Consider the following 18,454-nt stretch of genomic DNA (forward strand, 5'->3'; position numbering starts at 1 on the left):
TTTCCTTGATGAAAGAGTAAGTGGTTAAGTAGTACAGTGAAGCAACTTGAAGAAGAAAATGGTTCGTGAAAAAGAAGATTCAAGGGAGCGATACTCATAGTTTTAAAAGGCTTCATATTTCAAAGATTTGAACCAGGCTATCACTAGGAAGAGTATTTTTTTTTTATCAATGTCACTAGGAAGAGTATTAACGTTTGGAAATGTCCTTTTGTCCTAAATCCTTGGATTTTATGTATCAGTGGGTTCAAAAACCAATTTGTATCATACAATACACACTGATATGTTGTGATACCTTGAACCTTGGTCCCCATATCTGACTTAGCCAGTTTTGCCTGCCCTTCCTTGCTTTTGCTTGGACCATCATTTTTTTAAGCTGGGTTCCATCATCTATTTCATCCTTTTTTTCTTCATCTCTTGTTTTTGGGTTTCTTGGAAACAGCCTCTCTGTATGTGCAGGGGTAAGGCTGCATACGTCTGCTCCTCCCCAGACCCTGCATTGGTGGGAGCCTCATGCACTGGTCTGCATGAATATTTTTCTACTTTCACCACCTATTTCAGCAATTATCAAATGGCACCTTTGTGTCTTTGGACCCTGACTTTTTGCTCCTTTTTTGCAATGGTTTCTATGGTGATATTAGGCTGTTAAATTGAGTATTCTCAGGGAAGACCCTGCTTTCATCATTTATTTCCCTTTTTTGATAAAATTGTTTTAATTGAAGAACATAAAATTTAGGTATATGGAAATTTAGGACAAACTTTTTCTCTACATATATTCAACAACTGTTGAGATTTAGGGCCAGTAGTGTTGTATGGAGGAGAGTGTTAGACAGTCAGAAATCAGATAAAAAATTGAGTGTGACAGAAATGTGACTGTTGAGATGGATGAGTGGGAAAACTAGGAAAGAGAGGATTGGAAATGGAATTGCTTAAAGGAACCTGGGGGTAGTTCCATTAGGTGACAAAATGAGGGAAAGCAGTCTAAGAAGGGAAAGTAGTTCCATTAGGATTCATCGAAAAAGAAAGTAGTTCCATTAGGTGACAAAAAGTGCATGGGTTGAAGTACTGAAAAATGACCTCAAGTGTTCACAATTGTTAGGATGGCCTAAACAGAAGGGAATGATGAACTAGGAGTATGTTCTAAAAATCATAAATCGTCCAGAAAGTTGAAATGAATCGAATCCTGAACCGTATCGTAAATCGTAAGATTATTTCTAATTTTTACAAAGATGTCAAAAATTAAATCTAGGCATCCTAAAAGACTAAATATATATAGAAAAGTGTTATTTTTAAGTCATATCTACCATATATGCACCTAAAACAATAATCAAGTTTGACTTGAAAGTCAAATGATCCACATACAATGGCTCTTTATCCAACACAAGATAGCAAATAAACTCAATATATAGTCTTAAATAACGTAATAAATCAGTTTCTAGTAAGGTCTTTAAAACAAGTCACCCTTGACAAAACAAAATGATAAAGTAGATAACTAATTCTTAATTGAATTAATTTGAGTCACAATTAATCGCACAAATTGTAATATGAATCAAATAGTAGGATTCAAACAAAAATTGTAATATATATATATATATATATATATATTTTTTTTTTTTTTTGCAGAAAAGGATTCAAACTTAAGATTCAAATTGAATTGAAACCCTTGGATATTCATGATTCAAATCGTGAATCATATCGTAAATCGTAAGATTTTAACAATATTACATGACGAATGTGTAGCCAACCCCATATGGTTGGGACAAGGCTTAGATGATGATGATGATGATGATGATGATGATGATGTGATCATATTCTAAATGAAGAATGTCATTCTCCTATTGTAAAAAAAAAATATGGGGCATCTAACAAAGGATTTAATAAAATGGAAAAGGATTCTAACTTATCAAAAAAAGAGGAATATGATTCTATTGTTGATATGCGGTCTTCAACTTCTATCTTGTGTGACCTAGATGAACTTATTTCTTTATATTTGATAGATTTTGATATGAAGGTTTAAAAAATCAGGGAGAACATACAACCAAAATGCATTTGAAGCTTATACTTGGAGGTGCATGTTAGAAACCAAGGCAAGATCCAGCTAAGCAAGATCCAACTGTACAAGAGACAAGTGGTAATCTTGATTATTGATTTGTTACAACAACCAACTTGTACATCTATAAATACAAGGCAAAGTAATAAGAGAGCTATGAAGGATTCAACCCAGAAACCTCTTTGTTCTCTCTCCCTTCTCTCATTTCTTCTCTAGGAGATCACACTATCTCGAATCAATGTCTGTGTTGGGCAGAAACCCAACAACTGATACCAGAGCCAATGCCAAGCACACGATCCAACTCCATGGAAGTCAGGGTCGAACAAATGGAGATCGGCCTGCACAAGGTCACCACCGACCTCCAAAACATTAAGGAGTCGTTGAATGCCATACTGGCGCAGATTGGGAGGAGTGCCACTAACAATAACCTGGAAAGCGATCAAGAAGTCACCGGTCGAGAACAAAGACAAATCAACACTCGATTGGGAAAAACTTGACTTCCCAAAGGTATTTAGGTGACGATCCAGTCCCATGGATTTTTAAAGCTGAACGTTACTTTGAGTTCCACGAGACACCCAGCAATGAACATGTTCTGGTTGCTTCATTCCATTTAGAAGGTGAAGCTGTTGTATGGTTTCAATGGTTTTGGCATTCCCACCCTCAAGTTTCTTGGGTAGACTTCATTGAGGCTTTGTGCGTAAGATTTGGACCCACTGGGTTCGAAAATCACGACGAAGCCTTGTCCAAATTACGCCAAAGGGGTACTGTCCGGGAATACCAGTAGGAGTTTGAGAAGCTGGCAAATCGTATACAAGGGTGGCCTGAAATTGCATTGCTCGGGAGCTTCATCAAGGGCCTGTGTGACGACATCAGAGTCGAAGTGAAGAGCATGAAGCCCTCCTCTGTCATGGCTGCTGTGGGACTTGCAAGATTGCAAGAAGAAAAACTGAACTAGTGGAAAAAGATTGGTCGACTACTCCAGTCTGCCCCTCTCATCAAGAATCCACCCAGAATCGAACCAATTCAATCCAAGCCCATAATATCCCCAGCTCTAAAACAGAATTCACAGGCATTAGTCCCTTACGAGAAGCTTTCTTGGACTGAGATGCAAAATCGCCGGGAGCGCGACCTTTGCTACAATTGTGAAGAGAAGTTCGGCCCTGGACACAAATGCAAGATTCAAAGGGCCTATCTACTCCAAACTGATGAGTCAGAAGAATTAGAGAATTTGGCAGACTCTAATAGCCTAGAGGAGAACAACCAAGACTCACCGGAGATCTCTTTACATGCCCTGAATGGTTCCAGCTCCCCAAGAACAATGAGGGTCGAAGGAATAGTGTCGGGTAAACCTGTATCTATTCTAATAGATAGCGACAGCACATTAAATTTCATTTTTGAGATTTTATCCAAGCAATTAGGCCTAACTGTGTATCAGACCCAACCTTTCAACGTTTGGGTCGCCAATGGCCATAACCTTCCATGCTTCGGCCTATGAAAAAATGCTATAATGAAGGTACAAGGCTATCTTCTTCAGGCTGACCTGCATCCTCTTCAGTTCTTAGGAGCAGACATTGTGCTCGGCGTCTATTGGGTCACCCAACTAGGCCCAGTGGTATGTGGTTAGGGGCGCATGACAATGGACTTTTCTGTGGATGGCGTGGATTGCCATCTCCAAGGTGTAAGGCCCATAACAGCCCAGAATCAAGGCCTCCAATCCATGATTAAGTGCTGCATATAGCAAGGACACCACCTTTTGATGAATATGGGCCTAAGCCCAAACAGTCCCAAGCTGACAGAATTGAATTCAGAACAACCACAGCTAGAGATATCCAGGGAGCTCCAATGACTCTTGGCGAACTTTGAGGATGTATTCAAGGAACCCCAGGGGTTGCCACCATCCAGGCAAAGTGATCACATAATCCCGATCACACCAGGTGCTCCGCCGGCAAATGTAAGACCATACAAGTATCCAAACTATCAAAAAAAATAAAATAGAAAGGATTGTAGCTGAACTGATATCCAAGCAACACATACAACCCAGCTCCAGTCCCTATTCATCACCGGTGCTGCTTGTCAAGAAGAAAGGCGGTACTTGGCGATTCTGCATTGATTACCGGGCATTAAACCAGATTACTGTCAAGGATAGGTTCCCAATACCACTGATCGAAGAATTCTTGGACGAACTCAGATCAGCCACTATCTTCTCCAAGTTGGATTTAAGATCCGGCTATCATCAAGTAAGGGTCCACCCAGATGATGTCCACAAAACGACATTTAGAACACACGATGGCCGTTATGAGTTCCTAGTAATGCCATTCGATTCACAAATGCGCCATCAACATTCCAGTCACTCATGAATGAGGTATTTCGTCCATACCTTTGTCGTTTCATACTTGTGTTTTTTGATGATATTCTTGTATATAGCACAGATTGGGCTGCTCATTTGGACCATCCTAGAATCACATTAGAAACTTAATGGCACCATCAACTGTTTGCAAAAAAATCTAAATGTGATTTTGGCAAAACCCGGATTCATTATTTGGGTCACGTGGTGAGCAAAGGCATCGTCTCAGCCGATCTAGAGAAGGTAGCCGCCATCAAATCATGGCCCCAGTCCACATCTCTCAAGAGCCTAAGGGGATTCTTGGGCCTCTCAGGGTATTATTGGAGATTTGTAAAAGGATATGGGCAGATGGTAGGCCCATTAACCCAGCTATTGCGCAAGGATTCCTTTGTATGGAATGACACCCAAGCTGCATTCAATCTACTTAAGCAAGCTCTATCCAGCCCACCAACACTTGCCCTACCAGATTTCAATAAAACCTTAATTGTTGAATGTGATGCGTCCGGAAGAGGCCTAGGAGCTGTTCTGATGCAAGAGGGCCAGCCAATTGCCTATTTCAGCAAAGCCCTCAGTGGGCAGTCATTATGCAAACCCACATATGAAAGAAAATTGATGGCGATTGTTCTTGCAGTCCAAAAATGGAGAGCATATCTAATGGGTCGTAAGTTCATCATAAGAACAGACCAGCAATGCTTGAAACATTTGCTGGAACAACAGGTCCATACAGAAGCTCAACTCAAGTGGGCCTACAAACTCATGGGATTCGATTATGTGATCGAGTAGGCAGACACATCCAATAGAGCAGCCAGCGCCTTATCTCGCAAACAAGAAACCTCCATTCTAACAGTCTCAAAACCGCAGTACCCACTACTGGACATCCTCAAACAAGAAGCCCAAGAAGACCCCAAACTACAATCAATTCAATCTAAATGGGCCCAAAATCCAGCAATGGTACCGGGTTACTCAGTGCAAGGCCCAGTTCTTTTGTACAAGGGTCGCATGGTTCTCTCATCCACTTCAGCACACTTGCCTCAGTTATTACAACTGTACCACAGCTCACCAGAGGGAGGGCACTCAAGCATTTTAAGAACATACCGCTGCATTGCATCACACTATTTTTGGGTGGGCATGAAGTGCATCATTAAGGAATTTGTAGCAGCATGCCCAACGTGCCAACTCCAAAATTACGAGGCACAATCACCAACTGGTCTTCTCTAACCACTAAAAATACCGGAATTAGTATGGGAAGAAATCTGATAGGCCCCAATTAATTAACCTTACGTATGCCAGGAAGAGGAAAGGTCAACAATCAGCTAAGGGGGGAAAATAATTGAACAATTAATCACATGAGGGCATTTATAGCTGGAGGGAATAAGGACAGTCTTGGGGCATTTATAGCTATGTCAGTTATGAAAAAAGAAGAGTTTTTGGGCATTTATAACTAGGCCAGCTGGGCATTTATAGAGGGAGTCAGTTATGCTATCAGAAGAGTATAAGAAGGGGCTTTGGGGGATAGGGGGTGGTATGTTTTCTTTGAGTAAAGAATATTGTGAGTGTTTGGGAGAGCCGGCGGTCTCTCGAAGAACCGACCAACTGTTAATGTTTTCTGCTGAATGAATACTAGTTTCTTTTGTTGATGTTTGAGTGTGTAAACGCTGCTGTAAGTCTGTGAACTGCGTGTCAAATTTCTGGGTCATATCAGTGGTATCAGAGCTCGTCTTTCCTCAGCCATGGTGACAGTTAAGGAAGTGGCATCGCAGGTGGAGGGTTTCGAAGAACGCTCGACTTCTCTGCATTCTGAAGTGGATGGCTTACGTGATGAGATAACAGCTGGACTTTCGAAGATCACATCCCTGGAAGGGGGCGTTCAAGACTTGGTAAGACGTTTTGATCTGTTGCTTCAGCAACAGGCCTATTCAGCTCCTTTGTCCACGACTGACATTGCTCCTCCTTTAGTCGCATCGAGTCGTGCAACTGACAAAGGGAAGAGTGCGGCATTTCCAACGTCTTCCTCGATGCCGGTGCCGGAACATACTCCTGACTCACTTCCTCGGAAGTTGGAGCTACCTATTTTTGATGGGGAAAATCCAGACGGCCGACTTTTTCACGTGGAGCGCTATTTTGATATTAATGGCTTGTTTTCGGCGGAGCGTCTGCGAGCTGCAGTTGTCTGTTTAGAGGGCGATGCATTGGCGTGGTATTACTGGGAAGATGGTCGGCGACCTTTTCGTGGTTGGACAGAATTCAAAGAGCTCCTCCTTGAACGTTTTCGATCGACTCAGGAGGGTAATTTACAGGAGCAGCTCTTCTCATTACATCAGTCTTCTACTGTTAAGGAATATCGTCGCCAATTCGAGGTGCTCTCTGCTCCCCTACGAGACCTGCTGGTAATCAGTCCGAATAAGAGCAAGTGTTTTGGGCTGATAGAAAACTCCAGTTATTGGGATGAATCAGAGTCCCGATGTGGGGATTATAAGGGGCAATTGATAGCACTGACATCAGCCAAGGAACTAAGTTTTGCTGGAAAACTCTGCACTAATACAGTTAGAGGCTGTTGGGTTGGAGGAAGAGGCTTCAATTCTACAGGTGGTTTTAGTTTGAAGTGGTCTGACAATGCAACACATGGGAATGAGTCCATCTCCCCTGGGGCACCATTTCACTCCAATGGCTCCAATTCATCATGCAAAGGCATTAATCTAATCAATACCTGTACATCAGTGACTAATGGCCAGCCAACCCTTGTGGGTGAGAGATGCAACAACTCTCATGAGTTCATTTGTATGCTTGATATAGAGAACAAATGCTACCACCTGCACCGCCACAAGGAGTATCTTATCATCCTTGCAACTGTTAGTGGGATGTTCCTTTGCACAACTTTGGCTGTTGTAATTTGGTTGCTTGCATACAAGAGGAGCAAGAGGCGCAGAAGGTCTTGCAAAGCATCTAATCCATCAACATCTGCATCAGTTACCCCATCATGGAAAGTTTTCAGCAATGAGGAACTGAGGCCAATTACAAAGAATTTCAGTGAAGGTAACCATCTTGTTGGAAATGCCAAGACTGGTGGCACATATAGTGGGCTTTTATCTGATGGAACAAGGGTAGCAGTCAAGAGATTGAAAAGGTCTAGCTTTCAAGAAAGAAGGAATTTTATTCAGAGACTGGAAGAGTTGCAAAGCTCCATTATCCTGCTGCCGTGCGCGGTGTGCGTTCATCCACTATGCCTGATTTTGAAGATTCTTGGGAGCCCTTTGACTTATTTCGAGACCAGTTTCCTCATTTTAACCTTGAGGACAAGGTTAGACTTTGGGCGGCGGGTAATGATAGGCCCCCAATTAACCTTACATATGCCAGGAAGAGGAAAGGTCAACAATCAGCTAAAGGGGGAAAATAATTGAACAATTAATCACATGAGGGCATTTATAGCTGGAGGCTATAAGGACAGTCTTGGGGCATTTATAGCTATGTCAGTTATGAAAAAAGAAGAGTTTTTGGGCATTTATAACTAGGCCAGCTGGGCATTTATAGAGGGAGTCAGTTATGCTATCAGAAGAGTATAAGAAGGGGCTTTGGGGGATAGGGGGTGGTATGTTTTCTTTGAGTAAAGAATATTGTGAGTGTTTGGGAGAGCCGGCGGTTTCTCGAAGAACCGACCAAATGCTAATGTTTTCTGCTGAATGGATACTAGTTTCTTTTGTTGATGTTCGAGTGTGTGAACGCTGCTGTAAGTCTGTGAACTGTGTGTCAAATTTCTGGGTCATATGAAAATCTCCCTCGACTTCATTGGGGGTCTGCCCAAGTCTAAGGGATGCTCCGTCATATTGGTGGTAGTTGACCGGTTATCAAAATACACCCATTTTATACCATTGTAACACCCCTATAGTGCTGCAACGGTAGCAACCGTGTTTGTAAAGGAAATAACACGTTTACATGGCACACTGAAATCTATCTTGTCGGATCGTGATCCAACATTTCTAAGCAATTTTTGGCATGAGTACTTCAAGCTCCAAGGTTCCACCCTTAATAGGCCTACAAGTTACCACCCACAAACAGATGGGCAAATAGAGGCTATTAATAAATGTTTAGAAACATATTTGAGGTGTTTCGCCAGTGATAACCCACAACAATGGGTTCAGTGGCTACCCTGGGTAGAACTGTGGTATAACTCCACCTTCTACGTCTCCCTAGGCATGATGTCCTTTAAGGCACTTTATGGGTGTGACCCACCTCCCATTCTTCCCTATGAAAAAGGATCCACCTCAGTGGCAGCGGTTGGTAGTCACCTATCAGATAGTGACAACATTCTCAAAGAGCTCGAAGTAAATTTGACACGGGCTCAACAACAAATGAAGGCCCAATATGATAAACACCACCGACAGGTCGAGTACAACATAGGTAATTTGGTTTATTTGAAGCTTCTTCCTTATAGACAGGCTTCACTGGGGCGACAAAGATGCCACAAGTTAATCTCCAAGGTACTATGGACCATTTGCCATCACTGAATGAGTTGGAGTGGTTGCATACAAATTATCTCTACCCCAGTCCTGTCGTCTCCACCCTGTCTTTCATGTATCAAAATTGAAAAAACATGTGGGTACTTCAGCTTACATTGCCCCAACTCTACCGGAATTTGATGAAGATGGACATGCCATTTTTCAACCAAAGCAGGTCATGGGTTATTGCTGGATCAAACAACATCAATAGGTGGTACGGGAAGCTTTAGTCGAATGGCAAGGACTGCCTCTAGAGGATGCAACATGGGAGGCCTGCTCAGTTCTAAGGCAACAATTTCCTCCGCATCCTTGAGGACGAGGTTGCTTCGGAGGGGGGGTGGAGGAATTGTTAGAAACCAAGACCGAGCCAATAAACCAGTTATCAAAGTATACTCAAGGAGAAAAGCACATGGGGTAAAAACAGCCAAGCAAGATCTAGTTGTACAAGAGACAAGTGGTAATCTTGATTCTTGATTTGTTACAACTACCAACTTGCACATCTATAAATGCAATGCAAAGTAATAAGAGAGCTATGAAAGATTCAACCCAGAAACCTATCTGTTCTCTCTCCCTTCTCTCATTTCTTCTCTAGGAGATTACTATCTCGAATCCGTGTTTGTGTTGGGCAGAAAGCCAATAGTGCACCTCATGGTGAGGTGTATCTGGAGCCATAGATTCCTCTGAGGCATACACCTCAAGCACCTTTTGCATGAGGCATATGCCTCATGCACCTCTAGTATGTCTCCAGACAAAGAAAGAAAGAAAGAAAGAAAAAAGAAAGAAAGAAGAGGAAGAAGTGGAATTCCTTCCTTCCTTCTCCTCCTCCTCTTGAGGAGGATTATGCATCTTGCATTTTGAAGTACATATCATGCCTCCAGGCTCTAGGTATTGGAACGCTGGAATGCTTTTATAATGCCTTCAAATTTTAAAACATTGTAAGAAGTAAAAGCACATCTTGCCTTCCATGAAACCTAAACTATAGTCTAACCCAAAAGGGTAGAATTCCAATATAAGAATTCCAATATAACTCTGCATTTGTAACTCTCCTCCTCTAGCTAAACTGTTCCCTTAGAATTAACTTATCTTTATGTAGGTTGGGTAAGGCTTGGATGGGGAATGGTCTCTTTGAAAGACAGAGAAAGGCCGGGAAGTAGGGGGAGTGGCTTTCGGGCTGAGGGTGTTAGAGTAAAGAATCTGAAAGTAAAGAGTGCTTGAGTGCTGGACGCTGAATGGATTTCAATACGAAGAGGATCTCTATTTATGGGGGAGATCCTGAGATCCTAAAAGGGTAGGAGATAAAGGTGCTTGTCTCTTATCGGAAAAGGGAATATTGGATTTGAGCACGTGCGGGCTTCGTCATGGGCTTAGCTCGGGTTTCTCTTGGTTTGGGTTGCGAATGGGCTCGTAGGCCGTGGATTCATCGCACGTTTAACGGGCCGTGAGTTTATCGTGCGTTTGAACAGGTGTGGGGCCCTTTTGCGGGTTTGGCCATGGTTTCCTTTGGTTCGGGTCACCAAGTGGGCTCAGTGAACTGCAGGTTATCGCGGTTCTGTGATGCGCGTTGTGAGTTCATTGCAGAACTTGTGGTACATTACGGGTTCATCGCAGCAAGAGGGTTGACTGTGGGTTGCTCACATGCACCCTCGTGGTGTAAATGTATTGTTTGATGTTCTCTGAGGGTCTGAGCGAACACTATATACCTACACTTTGCACATAATTGACTCGGTAAGAAAAGAGTGTCTTTTTCATATTGTCTTGTTTGAGCCACAAGAGTTAACAAATAATAGCAGTACTGAGAAGCAATAACCAGAATTTAATATAAAAAACAGAAGTTGTTTGATAATTGATTTGATTAGAGGAATTTATCAACTGGAAATAATCAATACTGGTGATTTGTTCAAAAAGAAGAGACACAAGACTTGTTTATCCCCTAACTGATGTGTTCTTTGTAAAGCGGATGGAGAAACTGGTTTTCATCTATTGGCAACTTGCCAGTTTGCTAAGTACAATTGGGTGTGGGCATTATCCCTCTTTGGGGGTAGATGGAATCTTCCATCAAATTTGCAAAGCCTTTTTTCCCCTTCCTTCTTCAGGTGCCGAATGAAAAGGGGAAGGACCATGTGGAGATGCTTGAGGGTTGCAGTATGTTGGGCTTTGTGGGAGGAAAGAATTTCTAGGATCTTCTCTGAAGTAGAGAGAGATAATGAAGAATTGAGAGAACTAATCCATATAAGGGTAGTACAATGGCTGAAGTCTTCAGAGCTGTTTACATACTTCACAGTGGATGATTTATTGAGGAAGTGGGGTGAGATTGCTAATTGCACCTAGCCCAAAACAGTAATGAGTGTTCTTGGACTCCCCCATTGGCTGGTTTTTTAAAACTAAACTTTGATGGGAGTAGTTGGGGGAATCCTGGACAATCGGGGATTGGAGGTGTGTTTAGGGATGAGAATGGGTTTGTTTCAGCCATGTTTTCAGGCCCAATTGGAGTGGGTGACTCTCTCAGGGCTGAGATCTTTGTAGTTCTGGAAGGAGTCCAAAGAGCTAAGGAGATGAATATAAGAAAACTCATCATTGAAGGGGATTTGGAGGTGGTGGTAGGGTGGCTGAATAAAGAAATAGCAGGTTATAGATGTACAGTAATGAGAGGAGGAAATTTAGATGGCTGGTTCAAGAGATGGAAATCAAGATCAGCTAACTTTTTTGCTGATGGGTTTGCTATGCAAGGAGTCGAGAGGGAGTTAATGTTTTGGGCACAAGTGTAATTTTTTCCTTTTTCTGTTCTTGGGAGCTCAAGCTCCAGTTGGAAGATAAGAAAGTTTATCTTCATCCTTGTAATATTTTTGTGATTAATTAATGAAATGTGGTTATTGATCCAAAAAAAATTATTAACTCAAAAGTTGCCTTTAGTTTTAATGAAACTTGCAGTTATTGATAAAAAAATTATAAACTCAAAAGAAGAATCAAAGAGAGAACCCTTAGGTGATCTAAATATTGATGAAAGCCTTACAGATTGGCCTCACTATGAAGGCATATGAAAGGTGAAACACTATAGTGTCACGGTCTGACCCCCGTGACAATAGGGCATTCCTCAAACAGTACTTTTTTTTGTTGCATGCTTAATCATATAAAGCTTGTGCCCCAATTTGATGTATGGTAAACATGTTGGTAACCTTATATCACTCATCAAGAGCTGAGGCTTGCACCACATGAGCAATGAGGATTTTGTTAAATGATCAAAAGAATGAGAAAATGCAAAAAAGAACAGAAATGAAAACTCAAATTGAAATGGAATGTGTTCAATGAAAACTCAAATATATTATCCTAATAAATCAGCTTCTGTTATTTATCAACTCTATCCACTCCTGGTCTATTAAAGCTATCCACTAAAGAAGTGACAGATCTCTGAATCTAGTTGAAGAAGATGTTCACCCTATTTTCCAAAGATCTAGCCTTTTGAGTGTGATGCAATAGATGCTATTGGAACCTTCTCAACTCTCATCCATCCGATCACTACTCGCTAGTCTCTCTACCTGCAGGTGATGAAATTCCATAATGAGCTTTGATTTTAATCCCTCTAGCAAGGCCAATGTTGCCACTCTAATGATTGTGTCCTCTATTGGACCAGAATAGACAAAGCGAATCCTTTGTGAAGTATGTCTAGAACTGCCTCAAAGCCCCAATTATCCTAGCTTCCAGGAACATTATCAACGTTAATGCTTGTACTCCTTGGGGAAAAAGAGTCAAGGCTTGTACCTGCAGCTGTGCTTTGTGCACTCTAATGAGGACTTTTGCTTGCCATGTGCTTCTGGGAGCATGTTTTAATAACCTTTTAGAACAACATTTGGTAGATTCATTGGCTTTGTGATCTTACTCAGAAATACAGATTATAGGAATAAATTGCTAATTTTGATGCTTTTGCTGACCATTGACACTTGATGCAATTTGGGTCATAATGCAGGAGGTGGATCCATGTGATGACTTAACTGATCATGACATTCGTACTGCCATTCAAAATGCAACTGGCCCAAAATCTGCTTTATTTGTGCCAGAGGTGGATATTATAGTGCTGTTTACTGGTTTTTAGTTTCCAACTTTCAGTTGATAGTTGTGTATATATATATTTTATGAACCTACAAACATTTAGGTGCCATTTGAGAATCTTGTCCGGAGACAAATAGCTCGTTTATTGGATCCAAGCCTCCAGTGTGCGAGGTTTATCTATGACGAATTAATTAAGGTTAGGTGATTTGACAATCTTTGTAGTTTCCAAAGGGTTGTCTTTATTGTTAAATATTTGGTTCATTACCAGCAGCCTATGTTTTGCATCTGTGAGACACTAAATTTATTACCTCAGATGAGTCACCGGTGTCTGTCGAGTGAGCTGCAGCGGTTTCCTGTTCTCAGAAAGCGCATGGATGAAGTTATTGGAAATTTTTTGCGGGAAGGCCTTGAACCTTCAGAAACAATGATTGGACACATAATAGAAATGGAGGTATGCTTATGCCCTGGATACTTGAAATTTTAATATGGTGCTGATTAGATTTGTAATTTTAATTATAATTCTTTGTCTTTTAAAAATGTCTTGTATTAAGAAGACAAATGAACGACATTAGCAAAAAAAAAAAAAAAAAAGAAAAAAGAGCTAGGCTTAAAAGAGCAAAATGTGCAAATTTTGAAAAAGGCACATTGCCAGGGCTGAAGTGTAAGGTGTACCAGGTATGGTGTTTGAATAATCTTGAATATGGTGTTTGAATAAGCAATTGCCTTTGATGTTTAGAGTTTAAGAAATTAGCCTTATAGGACTTGAACCCACAAGACTACAACATTTGTGTTAACATGACATCTAACCAATTGCACTAAAGATTATCTGAATTATTTTATTTCTTTCAAAACTTAGATTTCCATATTCTTATATATTTTCTTTTATTTTTGTTCGAAAGTGGTGCCTTACATTGTTCAGGTGTGCACTTTGTCTTGTTCCTTTCCGTGCACTTAGGGCTATAGGAACCTCTTACATTTTAGTTGTGCTTCTTGCTTTTAGAACACTTGATGTGCTCACATTACACCCAATTTATATTTGTAAGTAAGCTTGTTGCGAACTTGAAATGCTTTTCACTAGAACCCGGAAAATGTGGCACAAGGGTATGCTAAAATGTCTTTAAATTTAGTTTTAGGTCTATCATCAGATGTAAATATGTTATTTTTCCATGGGGAAATTAACATATAGGATTATTATGGTTTTATGCAGCTGTGGATAAGAGAGCATACCTATAAAATTTGGCTATAAGGTGTTCACATCATATTTCTGTTCAAGTAACTGTTATTTTTCCAAACTGCATGTTTTGTTCTTTCTTTTGGCAAATGACTTCTATATCCAATTCTTACTTTGCTGCAGGGGACAGAGCTTCTACCATCTCTCGTGTCTTAATAATGCAGTTATATGCTTTTTAATGCAGTTCTACTAGTTTCTAAATTCTTAGATCTGTATTTGTTTTTATGCACTTTGGACCAAAACCATTAAACTAACTGTGTTTGTAGATGGACTACATGAACACTTCTCACCCAAATTTTATTGGTGGGAGCAAAGCTGTAGAGATTGCATTGCAGCAGGTCAAGTCTGCCAGGTTATCTGTACCTTTGCCTAAATCAAAGGTATGCTTGTAACCTGTTTAAAAGAGCAAGTAGATATGCTTAGTTACTTCAATATCTATGGTAAATAGAGTGGAGTGAGGACCATAATCATTCAATTTTTATTTTGTAATTTGTTTGCATATTGTGAATTTAGGATGGAGTAGATTCTGATAAAATACCTGCATCTGAAAAGAGTTTGAAGTCTCGAGCTATTCTTGCTAGGACATCAGCAAATGGAATTGTTCCAGATCAGGTACATGGACTATGTTTCTGCACATTTTCTTTATATTTCCTATGTTCTATTTAATGGCTAGAATCATGTTCTCACATCTTTTCAGATAAAGTAACCAGGTATTGCTATGTTTTGACATTCTTCACTTGATTTACCTTTGTTTCTTATACTTTCATCTGGGTGACAAACAGGGAGTTCGGCCTGCTGTAGATAATGAGAGATCTGGATCATCTGGTAATGTGCACTTGAATGATGGATGTTTATAGATAGCATATCCTGGATCATCTGGACTCTGATGTATGTACTATTAGTGTGTTTAGTTTGTTGATGATTTGATTGTTAAGCAGGAAATGCAACCACTTCAAGTTGGGGAATTTCCTCAATTTTTGGTGGAAGTGAGAACCGTACATCTACAAGGGAGATCTCAATAAACAAGCCACATAGTGAACCTACTCATGGCATGGAGCATTCTCTCTCAATGATCCAGCTGAAAGAGGTAACTGAATGAGTTTCACATCATAACCGATTAAGCACCAAATGCCAGGTTTACTTGCTTTTTTTCATTCTGATGAGACTTGCTGGTTGATACTTCATGGTTAGCCTCCAGTGGTTTTGAAGCCTTCAGATACGCATACAGAGCAAGAGGCAATTGAAGTTGCAGTCACAAAACTGCTATTGAGATCATATTATGATATCGTAAGGAAGAATATTGAGGATTCTGTGCCTAAAGCGATTATGCACTTTCTGGTATATACTCCTGGCCTTGAGACCATTCATCATGTAATAAAACATGCTTTATTCACCTTGTAGTAGTGTAATGCACGAGTCCATCTCTGGGCTCCTGTACTCGTTTAATCTCTCTAAGTGGTGTTTTTTCTATTTATGAATCTCATGCAGGCTTCTGCTTAGATGTGATTGTTAGTAATTGGGTGCCAATTATGTGATTTTAATCTGTATGGGATAATAAATTTGTCATAATCACAAAAAGAGGGACCTGTCATTGTTTTCTTTTAATTGGGTCTACATTCAAGGTATGTGAATATCTGATAATTGTCACTTCATACCAGGTCAACCATACCAAACGAGAGCTCCGTAATGTCTTCATCAAAAAGCTTTACAGGTAGGGTATATGGATTTCTCTAGTTGGATTTTGCTTGATTCCTTATTTCTTTGTTGCCAGTTGAACTTGAACTGGATCACCAGTGAAACTTCCTTGTATTTGCATTTGGTACTATGTTCTGGTATTTTGTTCCACAACAGAGAAAATCTTTTTGAAGAGATGCTTCAGGAACCTGACGAGATTGCCATGAAAAGGAAGCGCAGTCGAGAGATGCTGCGAGTTCTCCAACAAGCTTTCAGGGTAGGTGTCTCATGATTCTCTTGAGATCATCCCACAGAGCACATTTCATGTCTGCGGTTCACAAATAGCACAGCAGTACTTGTGATTCACAGAGCACACTTCATCTATCCAAACATTATGGTGGTCTGGGTTTATGACCCCAACCATCCATATTTCACATTTTGGATGGTCAGAAAGAATAAGGTTGTCCATCTGGAAAGAATAGTCGATGGATGGCTGGTCACCCAGGGTGGGATGCCAAGACCCATCAAAATGGCTCTCCTTGCTCATGGGTTATGTGTATCTGCTGTTGGTAGACTTTCATGAGATGTTCTTCTTCTTTATTTTCTTTTTCTTTTATTTTTATAGTTAGTAGTCATATAAGCACAAAACTACATTATTTTTCTTCCATTCTGATCATATTTGCCCATTTTTTTTCTTCTACCTGTAGACATTGGACGAATTGCCACTTGAAGCTGAAACTGTTGAGAAAGGTTACAGTTTGGGTACAGATCCCACTGGGTTGCCTAAGATCCACGGACTTACCTCATCTTCATTGTATAGTACAGGCAATGATTATGGTACATCTTATACAGCATCTCCCAAGAACCCAAAGTCCCGAAAGTCATCACACTCGGGAGAATTACAATCACCATTGCATGCAAGTGCTGATTCCAATGGAAGTGGACGCCATTCTACACTTGGAGCCTATCCAACGGTTGATTTATAGACAATTGAGACTGCATTGGGTCTAAAGCTAAGGGTTTGAGGGCACTAAATCTATATATTCTTTTGGTCACCTTCTCCAATATATTTGGGCCATTCATCCTCCAGAGTTGACCCCATGGATAGTCAGTCTCTTCTAACAAGATAAATGCAAGTCAAAAAGAGGCTGCCTTGCGTATATTTCCATTTGTTTCTTGTTAAAATATAATAGATATAACATGCGTTGTTGAATGATGCCCCTAACAGAATAATAGGAGCTGGTAATTTTCCCTGTTCTACGGGAAGCTCCACCATTGTTTTTTGCCTTACAAGTAGCCTTGCTGAGGAGAGTGCTGGTGGGTTTTGTTTGAACCAGTATGCTCATGGCTGGTGTATGAGAAGACATCTGCATCAGGTGATTTGGCTTTCAAGAATTAAGTTCACTCCCCAGCTGACTCGGATGATCATTGCACAGTTTTGGAATTCAAGTTACCAACTGCCTGGAATTTGGAGATGATACCATACCTTAAATTTCAGTTTTGAATTCGAAATTTTGTTTCCTAGTTTTTTATTTGATTATGGGGATATGGATGAAGGAACACAACATGGTGCAACTTTGGTAAGAGATGTTTTGTAAGTAGCCGGTGTTGGAGGTAATATTGGATTCCTATTCCCTGTAGCTTTGTTATTCGATGAATTACTGATCTTGTGCAGCTATAATAATTATCAAATTTATCTTCATTTTAAAGGAGAATTAGATAATGTGTGCCGCCTTTTTCCTGTATTTTTGCTTTCCTTTTTTCCCCTTGTTCCTTCTCCCTAATCCCTATGACCAAAATCCAACCGGTCCTATACTCCTATTCACCCATTAATCTGTCATATAAACCCAAACAAAGAAAATAAAGTTAAAATTTGAATCCACCCCAGCCCAGTTGGAAATTAAGGCATCTCGCTAGAGCCTAGAGGACAGCGTCAATGCTTGCCTTCATCTCTTCTAAAAGTACCCAAAAACACCTTAATTGGCATACGTAGATCAGGCTAATATGACACTCGATACAATATACAATTTCAATTTTTTTTTTTCAAAAAAGAACGTTGAAAATCAGAGTCTCTCTAATTGAGGTCAAAACCTCCACTGAAATCGGCTTCAGTGCTCACACCGTTTGCAGTCTTGCAGCCTTGCATTGGGAATATCTCCCCGTGCAAAGAAAAATATACAAGTACAGATATTCCCAATGCACAGTGTAGAAGACTGTGCGAATGGTGTGAGCACTGAAGCCGATCTCCCATAGACTTCGCAAGTTGCAACATTACTCTCGCAGCTCACATAACACTTGGACACTAACATTCCAATGCGACAATATTCTAGGCTCTTCACATTCTATATGGTTTGAAGGCCCTGCAGTGGATTCACCCAGGTTGTGGCGTGGTAGGGCTGACAATTAGACTAGATTTGGTCCAATCCAAGTATCCAACGTTGGTCCATTTACAAAATTGGACCCAATCTGGTCCAAACCCATACAAATCAAGTCTAATTTAGGGCTGTCAACGGGTCAAGTCCAGTTGGAATTAGAATCGACCCAACAAGAAATACTATGGACCTAAAACCGAACCGGATCTTATAGGGCTTACTTTTTAGGCTCAGAACCGAACTGATCGG

At 40.6% G+C, this 18,454-nt stretch overlaps 1 protein-coding gene across 1 annotated transcript in view; it reads left to right on the top strand.

The window, feature by feature from the left end:
• The window catches only part of LOC104611951 (dynamin-related protein 3A-like), a 35,172-nt gene extending 17,621 nt beyond the window's left edge, over nucleotides 1-17,551 (top strand). Inside the window, exons 10-20 of the mRNA XM_010279255.3 lie at nucleotides 12,846-12,938; nucleotides 13,032-13,124; nucleotides 13,242-13,379; nucleotides 14,426-14,539; nucleotides 14,673-14,771; nucleotides 14,942-14,984; nucleotides 15,098-15,246; nucleotides 15,351-15,497; nucleotides 15,818-15,870; nucleotides 16,011-16,110; nucleotides 16,541-17,551. Of these exons, the coding sequence (XP_010277557.1) occupies nucleotides 12,846-12,938; nucleotides 13,032-13,124; nucleotides 13,242-13,379; nucleotides 14,426-14,539; nucleotides 14,673-14,771; nucleotides 14,942-14,984; nucleotides 15,098-15,246; nucleotides 15,351-15,497; nucleotides 15,818-15,870; nucleotides 16,011-16,110; nucleotides 16,541-16,819 (1,308 nt within the window). The 3' untranslated portion in view covers nucleotides 16,820-17,551. The remainder of the gene's footprint in view (nucleotides 1-12,845; nucleotides 12,939-13,031; nucleotides 13,125-13,241; nucleotides 13,380-14,425; nucleotides 14,540-14,672; nucleotides 14,772-14,941; nucleotides 14,985-15,097; nucleotides 15,247-15,350; nucleotides 15,498-15,817; nucleotides 15,871-16,010; nucleotides 16,111-16,540) is intronic.
• The last annotated feature ends 903 nt before the right edge of the window (nucleotides 17,552-18,454 follow it).

Source organism: Nelumbo nucifera, chromosome 1 (assembly GCF_055504915.1).
Source record: "Nelumbo nucifera cultivar China Antique chromosome 1, China Antique-T2T, whole genome shotgun sequence".
In the NCBI taxonomy this organism is placed as follows: domain Eukaryota; kingdom Viridiplantae; phylum Streptophyta; class Magnoliopsida; order Proteales; family Nelumbonaceae; genus Nelumbo; species Nelumbo nucifera.